Source organism: Penaeus vannamei, chromosome 4 (genome assembly GCF_042767895.1).
Source record: "Penaeus vannamei isolate JL-2024 chromosome 4, ASM4276789v1, whole genome shotgun sequence".
Lineage (NCBI taxonomy): Eukaryota > Metazoa > Arthropoda > Malacostraca > Decapoda > Penaeidae > Penaeus > Penaeus vannamei.
Window position 1 is genome coordinate 18,397,089 of NC_091552.1, and position 11,210 is coordinate 18,408,298.

Genomic DNA, 11,210 nt, shown 5'->3' on the forward strand with positions numbered 1-11,210 from the left:
TTGCCAAAATCAGTTGTTATTCTTGTTATCCTTTCAATATGTATATATATATATATGTATGTGTATATATATATATATATATATATATATATATATATATATATATATATATATATAACAAAATCCTCATCGCGGAACCCATACATATGATTACGTTGGTGAGTGGCGGAGCTGACAATAGGGCATGTGAGAGAGAGAGGGAGAGAGGGGATATATTTCTGTATGTACAGTATGTGTAAAAGGGTAGTGTTTGTGTCTTAGCATACAGGTTGTTAAGTTTGTGAGCGTATTCAGTGATTCTTTTTAAATGCAAGCATCATCATCTCCGCTATATATGTATGTATAGATACATACATACATACATGTATATATACACATATTTATGTGTGTGAGTATACACACATATATATGGAGAAAGAGACTGAGAGAGAGAAAGGAAGAGATTAAGAGAGCTAGTGCATGTAAATTTGTGAGTGCGTGTATAAGGGAGTTGTCTTTGTCCTTGCGCTTGTCTTTGCATGCAGTTGTAAACGCAAACGCAATAACGTGTAATAACAACAACAATAATGAGTATAAAAGAAATTATAGCAATACTAATGATACTGATAATGATAAAAATTGCATAAGAATAGCAATAATAATAAGGATAATTACAATAAGGCAACAAGAATGAAAGTTCCTGTTTTGCGTCCGAGCAAAAATAAAAACTGATGAGGATATTTCTCATTATTCACCATTTATTTCTACATGCATTTAAAAAAGAAAACAACTGTTTTACAAAGTCATCAAATCTAGTTGGTTCTTGTGGGTAATCATGACACTTCATTCACATATACTAATAAGAGTATTCTCTTTAAATACCGTGACAAGTGATCAATGCCAATGTCCTCAAGTCATATTCTATGGGAGAAAAGGAAAATTATTTCTCTCTCTCTCTCTCTCTCTCTCTCTCTCTCTCTCTCTCTTTATCTCTCTCTCTCTCTCTCTCTCTCTCTCTCTCTCTCTCTCTCTCTCTCTCTCTCTCTCTCTCTCTTTCGACAGGCGTTGTCGGGACCTGATAATGATTATAACAATAATCGTAATACAAATACTGCTACTAATGATTATGATGATAATAATGATTATAATGGTATTATGGACTATAAAAGCATCAATTATACCATCAGTAATGATAATGATCATGACATCAATGATGGTAATAATAATGATAATGATTATGATATTAACAATACCAGTGCTAATAAAGAGCTAATGATGATAATTATAATAATGATAATGATAAGAATAGTAGTGATTATGGTGATAATGATATGAATAATGTTCATTGTAATTATGGTGATAATGATATGAATAATGTCCATTGTAATTATCACCATCATGAAAACGTTAAAAATCGATAATTATAAGGATAATAAAAATAACTAAAAGAATCATAATAGTAGTAGTAGTGATATTAATGATAACAGTAAGAGGGAGAACAATAACTATAATAATAACAATAACTATGACAATATAAATAAAGGAAATGATAATAATGATAATAATAATAATAACAATAATCATGATAATAATAGTGATGCTAATAATAGAAATAGTAATAATAATTATGATAGTAATAATAAGGATGATGGGAATAATAATGATTATATATATGATAATGACAGTAATGATAATAACAATCATGATGATAATAAAAATGATATGATAATAATAATGTTATTAACATTATTATTATTACTATCGTTCTTATGATAGTAATATCATTGATAATAATGACAGTGATGATAATGATGATAACAGTAATAATAATCATAGTTATAACTAGAAGCACTCAGAGAGCGTAGACCTCCGTCAAGACAATAGGGTCTCTGATGCAATAAGAATATTCACACTAAAAGAATAACATTAAAATCACTTTTCTTAAGTACACAGGTGACGTCCGTAAACATAACCTCCTTGGCGGAGGTAATAAATGTAACGATAGTAACAATAGTTATAATGATGAGGATAATGATCTTAATACACTCAACAAAAATAGTTACAATGATAATAGTGATAAAAATAATGATAATGATAATAATGAGAATGATCATAACCATGATGGAAATAATAAAAAAAAATGATAACAGCAATGATATGATGGTAATGATAATGATGACAACGATGATGCAAGTAATAATAAAAATAACACTAAAATGATAATAGTGATAATAATGGTAATGATAATAATAATAATGATGGTGATAATGATAAAGTTAATAGCTAAAGTTATGATAGTAAAAAAAAAAACTAGTAATGATGATAACGATAATATGCATGATAATAATAGTGAGAATGATAATAGTGACAACAATAAAGATGATAGTAATAACAATGATAATGATAATATAATGATTATCATGATTACTATTATTATCGATAATGATTTTAACAAAAGCAAACATATAAATGTGAACATATATATATATATATATATATATATATATATATATATATATATATATATATATATATATATATATATATATATATATATATATATAATGATGATAATCAGATTAATGATGATAAAGATAATATTAATGATAATTAATAATGATAAGGATAACAATTTCAATAAAAATAATAATGATGATATCAATAATAATGATATTATTAAAGATGTGTGATGATGAGGATAATAGCAATAATGATTATAGTAATGATGAGGATGATGATTGTAGCAATGGCAATAATAATGATAATTATGACAATAATGATAATAATAATAATAATAATAATAATAATAATAATAATAATGATAATGATATCATCTCAATCATCATCATCATAATATTAATATTATTAATGATAATAATAATAATAATAATTGTAATAATAATAATTGTAATAATAATAATACAAATAAGAATAATAATCTTTAAAAATAACGATGAAAATGACCAATATGATAATAACAATAAGTGTCAATGATAATGATAATGATGCTAACAATAATGTTTGTGAAAATGATAATGATAGTAATGATAACGATTATAATGATAATAATATTAATATTAGTAGTAATAAGAATAGTAATAATGGAAACGATTATAGTTATAACATTAAAGGCAATGATTATAATAACAGATTATAATAATATTTATTACTTTAAATGCATTGATAATGAAAATAATAAAAAATATCGAAACAATATAGCAATAATGACAATAATATTGATAGCAATAGTAACAATAATAACAACAAAAATAATAATGGCAATGAAGATAATAGCACTGATAACATTCCCTTATACAAATTATTACAAAAATAGACCTATTTTTAGAACACCTTTTCGTATAAACTCATTCCAGTACCATAATTTACTCAAACCGCAAAAGCAAATAATTAGTTTTCCCCTTTCCCTCTCGCGCCCTCCCCCCCCCCCTCCCCCTCCCCCACCAACTGCATTCCTTGATAATTCTCCAGTGTAAGTTTACAAAGGCGCCGGGAGAGGGGGGAAGAGAAGGGAGAGGGATAGAGGAAGGAGGAAGGAGTAAGAGAAGGATTAACTAGGAGTTTCGAGAACCCCCTCCCGCCCCCACCACGCCTTCCATTTCCCTCCCTGTGTAAGCGTCGAGCACAGAGTATATAATGGGACACTGAGGCTCGATTCTAAGCAGTTCTTGCGGTGTAGTCCCGGAGGCAAAGTAAGACCAATTGTAGCCATCTTGTGCGCTTTTTAACGCTTCAGGGAGGAGGGACCTTTCGAGCTCGCACACACACAAATATATATATATATATATATATATATATATATATATATATATATATATATAATCAACTTTGAACCATTTGCAAGTTGACGTAGATGTCCCTTCGTGCCTTTAGGAATCGACCGCTAAGTCTTCGTCCTCAAACGCGATTTGGACGATTTTGTGGACATTTACCTTTCGCCACATTTGGTCATAATGTTAAGCAGATAAAATTATACTTGCACTCATGGAGAAGCCATGGAAACTATGTATATATGCATTAGTAGGATGCATTTACAGTTGTGTCATTTGGTGTTACTTTTGTCAAGACACGTCAGTCATGCGTCGTTTACGTTAACATGTGTCAGTTGTGTCAAGTAATCTATGAAGAAATTTCAACGGAATTTGCATTCTTCGTGTGGCGCACAAACGCTACGGTAGAGTAGGTGACGTGTATATCGTTTACAAATACAGATGAGAAATATTTTTCATTGTGGAGTCTGCCATATGGACTTTTAACATTAATGGAATGCTAGTGGGCACTTCTTGACTTGTATTTAATCACGTATTCAGCCAAGCAAAGGACGTTAAATGTAGAGAACCATGTGACCATGATTCTTGGCTCGTAAGCCCAGCTCCTTGACCATTCCTGTTCCGTTCAAGCATAGTATTTGTCGCGAACAAACTTACTCCTGATTTCATAACGGATTCCAAGGTAGCTCGTGTTAATGGACTTTAAGTATTGTGTTTTAAGGTAAAACAAACATTCAGTTTTTAAATCAGTTTATTTCCATGTTCGCTACTGCTGATCATTTTCATCATAGTTATTATCAATATTATCAATGTGCCTTTATAATATCATTATTACCTTTATAATATCATAATAATAATAAGGACTGTTACCATTATAACTCTTGATTTCCATCTTTATCATTATCATTACCACCATCATCGCAAACAAATCGTATTTCTTACATTCACACACGTGCAAATCCACACCAATGAACTTGCACATGTACAAATGCACCCACAGGCGTTAATGCTTAAAAATGAGACGTAACAAACACTATCACTCTCCTTCGGCAGATGAACGCACGAAACCTCCCTTTGGCGATCCTGCTGGTGTCTTGGGCCGTTGTGTCCTGCGAAGCCTCTCTGTCCGTTGGTGGCTTAGTGGGTGGCATGTCGATTCTGAAGGGCGCGGCGCTGGTCGATTACGCGGTAGGGCGTCACCGGCGATACAACAGACGGCACTATCACGGCCGTCCTCGATATCACGGAGGTTATAGCGGGAGAAGACACTATCGCTACGGCCGTTCCGTCGACCCCGACACCGAACAAGACGCCGATGAAGGCAAGAACATGCTCCTGTCCACCGTGGGGCAACTCGACCCCGACGGCTGCATCCTCAAGATGCTCTGCAACCTCCAGACGAGGAGTCCCTCCAGCCTCACGCCAGAGGAGGACCTCCTCGTCGACATGTTCTCCAACAACACTGAGACCATGTCCTCCTACAACGCCGCCTTCGTCTACGCCACGGACGTCGGCACAAAGACCCGCGACCCGTCCGTCTGCAATAAGCTGTTCCCCAAATGTTCCCTCAGCGAACAGCAGCTGAGCGGCCTCCTTCGGAGAGTGTGGGGCTGCGCCTCTGACCTCTTCCGAGAAGACGTTGAACGCGAGGAGGACTTCAGTGCCACGCCGCCCATGGAACAACTCATGGGCGAGGAAAGACCTGTCGATGAGGAGCCTCGACAGGAACAACAAATCTTTGACGAAGATGATGAATTGCCCCGAAATGACAAAATGTCCATGGAAGAACTGGTGTCCCTAATTATGGAATAAACAATATGTTATTAACTAAGATCGATAGCTATTCATAAGGACAATATCTTCAAATAAATGAATTACCGAAGCAGTTGTTATTCTTGGTATCCTGTAATTTTTAAATGTATATATTCGCATAATGAAGTACTTGTAACAAAACCCATGTATATATGTTTAGCTATGGCCGCGAATGAGTATGTGGGAGAGAGAAAAAATGAAACGTAGAAGGTAAAAGGAAGAGAGAGAAAGAGTGTATATGTAAGAGGGTGTTTGTCCACGTGTCTTTGCATGTAGGTTGGTATGTTTGTAGGTGTATTCAGTGTTTATATATGTGTGTGTGTGTGTGTGTGCAGGCATTATTATTCGCGCCAACAGCTTTCCCATACCGTGATGATAAAGTCAATTACGCACAATAGCGATTTTAACTGGCAGAAGGAATAAGCACTTACCTGTTTGTGCTGCGATTGGGAAGGCTTTTGGCTTCCCCCTAACGAACGTTTATTCCATTCGTTTATGTAATATATACATATATACATATGGATATATATGCAAATATATATGCACGTATATGATAGATAATGAAGGAATAAACGAGATGAAAATGATAAAAATTATAATAATAAAATGATCATAACAGATTGGCAATAATAATGGTATTTATGATAATGGTAGAAATAATGAGGATAATGATAAAACATTAATAATGATCATGAAAATAACAATACTAATAATGAAATGATATGTTAGTAAAAGATAATCATAACGATAAAAATTATCATAACAAAAATGATGACAACAAAAAATGATTATGATGAATCATGTCATTGATACCTGTAATAATGAAAATGAATATAATAATGATAATGATAGATATTATTATCATTATTATTTTGATTCTTCCAACATTTAGTACTCATAATAATAATAGGATAACGATAATAATAACAAAAATTATAAACATGATGATAATGGTAATGATAATAACAATGTTGATGGAAATAACAATAACCATACTGATAGTGATCATAATAATATTGATGATAATGATAATGATTTTAATGATAACAATGATGATAATAATGATTATAATGAACAATGATAATAATAACGATGATGATACCCACGATGATACTGATAATGATAATAATATTGATAACAATAATAATGATAACAATAATGATGGTAATAATAATGATGATAAGAAGAAGAATTATGATAATAAGAACAAAAATAACTATAATGAAAATAAATATGATAATAATAATAATGATAATGTAAGAGTTGATAATGATAACAATAAAAAGATGAAAATGATGAATAGAACGCTGCTAATACTGATACTAATGCTATTATTCATAACGATAATAATGAAATTGTTAATAAAAATGGTAATAATGATAATGATATCAATAGTAATAACAATAATGATAATAATGATGATATTGTAATGATGATGATCATACTAATAGTAATAATAATACAAACTGAAAAATACAATAGCAATAAGGATAATGATAATAATAGTAATAGTGATAGTAGTAATGATATTAATGATGACAATAAAGATAATAACAAAAGCAATGATAAGGAATATAATATTAGTGATAATGATAATATCAACGATAATGATAAAGGTAAAATAAATAAAAATTATCAATAGCAACAATGAAAATAAGATCGGTAACGCTAAAAGAGAATATGGTAATGGTAACAATAAAGTGATAATAATGATAATAGTAGCTGTAGCAATGTTAACAATCATGAAAAATGTTCATGGTAATGATAATCTTAATCAAAACAGTAATAATAATAATAATAATAATAGATATAACGATAATATCAGTGATGGTAGTAGTGGTAGAAAAAACAACAATGCACATGCCAGATTTACTGATTAGTCAACAGTTCGGAATCGTCCTTCGACCTGTTGTCTCACTCGCTTCAATAAATTCCGTTTGTGCAGTGTGGGTTTTCTACCAGAAGTATCAACAAGACAGAGTTTTTTTTCCATTCATAATGGTAGTAGTAGTAGTAATGATGGTAGTGATAATAACGAGAATATAACTGATAAACATAATAACAGCATCGGTAATAATGACATTAATGATAATTACTCCTAGCATATTAATTATCCGTTCATTGCGAGTTTCCAAGGGAGCTTCAGGGAGAGAGAATGGGGAGGGGAAGCAGAGGGAAGAGGAAGAGAGGAAGAAGGGGGGACAAGAGAAGGATTAACTAGGCGTTCCGACCCCCACCCTCCCCCTCCTTCCATCTCCCTGTCTGTGTCAGCGTCGAGCGCAGAGTATATAATGGGACACTCAGGCGCAATTCTATGCAGTTCTTGCGGTGTTGTCCCAAAGTCAAGGTAGGAACGACCGTCATCGTGTGCGTTATTTAAAGTCTCAGGAAACTTGTTAATTTCCGTGTTCACACACACACACACACACACACACACACACACACACACACACATATATATATATATATATATATATATATATATATATATATATATATATATATATATATATATATATGTGTGTGTGTGTGTGTGTATGTGTGTGTGTGTGTGTGTGTGTGTGTGTGTGTGTGTCTATATATGCATATATATACGTAAGTACTCGTATATATAGACACACAAACGTGTATATATACATATACATACATATGTATATATATATATATATATATATATATATATATATATTTATGTATATATATATGGATACATACATGTATGTATATATATATCCCTTCGTGTCTTCAGAAATTGACCCCTAAGTCTTTGTCCAAACGTGACTTGGACGATCATTCGGCGATTTACCTTCCGCCATATAGTTTCAAATAAATGAAATTATACTTTCACTCATGAAGAATCCATGGAAGATTTGCAAGTGTCAGTTAGTTGCATATACTTATAATCCAATCTACATCCAATTATTCACTTCGAAAAAGTGTCACTTGTGTCAATCTGTGTCATTTTGCCAAGAAATCTCAGTTCAGGTCAGTTGTGACAACATCAGCTCGTCTCAGTTGTCAAGTTAAACGACAGCTTATATATTGATACATGGATTTATTAAATAGTATATATATACAAACTTCCAGTGGTTATACCAACTTAATTGCATAGTCGCTGCCGTTAATACCTTATAACTATTATACAATTCTTATCGATATTATCAATATGCTGACACTGATAATAAAGATATAACTAGTGTGCGTGGGGCTTAATGTAAATCATTAGCAATATTATCACTATGGTGACAATTATTATATATGATTATAATGTATTCTGTTTTGATACTTTTACAATTTGCACACATACAAATGCACCCACAGGTGCTGATGCTTAAAAATGAGACGCAATAAACACCATTCTCCTTCGGCAGATGCACTCACGAAACCTCCCTTTGGCGATCCTGCTGGTGTCTTGGGCCGTTATGTCCTGCGAAGCCTCTCTGTCCGTTGGTGGCGTAGTGGGTGGCTTGGCGATTCTGAAGGGCGCGGCGCTGGTAGATTACGCGGTAGGGCGTCATCAGCGGTACAACAGACGGCACTATCACGGCCGTTCTCGATATCTCGGAGGTTATAGCGGGAGAAGACACTATCGCTACGGCCGTTCCGTCGACCCCGACACCGAACAAGACGCCGATGAAGGCAAGAACATGCTCCTGTCAACCGTGGGGCACCTCGACCCCGACGGCTGCATCCTCAAGATGCTCTGCAACCTCCAGACGAGGAGTCACTCCAGCCTCACGCCAGAGGAGGACCTCATCGTCGACATGTTCTCCAACAACACTGAGACCATGTCCTCCTACAACGCCGCCTTCGTCTACGCCACGGACGTCGGCACAAAGACCCGCGACCCGTCCGTCTGCAACAAGCTGTTCCCCAAATGTTCCCTCAGCGAACAGCAGCTGAGCGGCCTCCTTCGGAGAGTGTGGGGTTGCGCCTCTGACCTCTTCCGAGAAGACGTTGAACGCGAGGAGGACTTCAGTGCCACGCCGCCCATGGAACAACCCGTGGGCGAAGAACGGCCTGTCGATGAGGAGCCTCGACAGGAACAACAAATCTTTGACGAAGATGATGAGTTGCCCCGAAATGACAAAATGTCCATGGAAGAACTGGTGTCCCTAATTATGGAATAAACAATATGTTATTAACTAAGATCGATAGCTATTCATAAGGACAATATCTTCAAATAAATGAATTACCGAAGCAGTTGTTATTCTTGGTATCCTGTCATTTCATAATGTATATATTCGCATAATGAACTACTCGTAGCAAAACTCATGTTTATATGTGTGTAGCTATGGCCGCGAATGAGTATGTGGGAGAGAGAAAAAAAATTAAAAGTAGAAGGTAAAAGGAAGAAAGAGAAAGAGTGTATATGTAAAATGGTGTTTGTCCACGTGTCTTTACGTGTAGATTGGTAGGCTTGTAAGTGTATTCAGTGTTTATATATGTGTGTGTGTGTGTGTGTGCAGGCATTATTATTCACGCAAACAGCTTTACAATACCGTAATGGTAAAGGCAATTACACAATTGCAAATTCAACTAGCAGCAGGAACAAGCACTTACCTGTTTGTGCTGTGATTGGGAAGGCATTTGGCTTCCCCCTAACGAACGTTTATTCCATTCGTTTATGTAATATATACATATACACAAATGGATATATATTCAAATATATATGTACACATATACATATATAATGATGGTATTAATAAAATGATCATAGCAGATTGGCAATAATAATGATAATTATGATAACGGTAACAATGATAAGAATAATGATAATAAAGACATGGTAATAATGATAATAATAATGAAAGCAATAATATTAACAATAATAACAATGATATTCATAAGTATATCAATGGTAATCATAAGTTTCATGATCATGAAAATGATAACAATACTGATAATGAAATGATGATAATAATATGATAATAAAAAAAAGATCATAACGATAAAAAGTATCATAATAAAAATGATGACAACAAAAATTATTATGATGATGCCATTGATAAGGGTAATAATGAAAATGAATATGATAATGATGACAGTTAATATTTTTATCATTATTATTTTGATCATTATAATATTAATACTCGTAATTATAAGTTGATAACGATAACAATAATGATAATTATATGCATAGTTATGATAACAACATTGATAATGGTAATGATAATATAAACAATGTTATCAGAAATGATAATAACCATACTGATTAGTGACGATAATAATAATGATAATGATATTAATGATAATGATAATAGCAATGATGATAATAGTGATTATAATGAACAATTATAATAACGATGATAATAACCACGATAATAGTGATAATGATATCAATAATAGTGATAATGATAATAGCATTAATAATAATAACCATTAAGATAATGATAATAATGATAGTGATAGTAATAAAATCTTAATAATAGAAATTATAATAATAATAGAAATAATAATAATAATAATAATGAATAGAATACTGCTAATACTAATGCTACTATTGATAATAAGGATTATGATGAAATTAATGATAATGATATCAAGATGCTCTGCCACCTCCAGACGAGGAGTCACTCCAGCCTCACGCCAGAGGAGGACCTTATCGTCGACATGTTCTCCAACAACACC

The 11,210-nt window shown here is 33.1% G+C and overlaps 2 protein-coding genes across 2 annotated transcripts; both read left to right on the plus strand.

Annotated features, from left to right (window-relative positions):
- The first annotated feature begins 3,642 nt into the window (after positions 1-3,642).
- LOC113802192 (uncharacterized) lies at positions 3,643-5,643 on the plus strand. The gene is made up of 2 exons (XM_070118537.1): positions 3,643-3,689; positions 4,821-5,643. The coding sequence occupies exon 2, from the start codon at positions 4,821-4,823 to the stop codon at positions 5,577-5,579; it is 759 nt and encodes a 252-aa protein (XP_069974638.1). The 5' UTR covers positions 3,643-3,689; the 3' UTR covers positions 5,580-5,643.
- Positions 5,644-7,768: 2,125 nt separating this feature from the next.
- On the plus strand, positions 7,769-9,779 carry LOC113828998 (uncharacterized). Its single transcript, XM_070118547.1, has 2 exons — positions 7,769-7,926; positions 8,951-9,779. Exons 1-2 carry the CDS (start codon positions 7,894-7,896, stop codon positions 9,707-9,709), a joined length of 792 nt encoding a protein of 263 aa, XP_069974648.1. The 5' UTR covers positions 7,769-7,893; the 3' UTR covers positions 9,710-9,779.
- Positions 9,780-11,210: the final 1,431 nt, after the last annotated feature.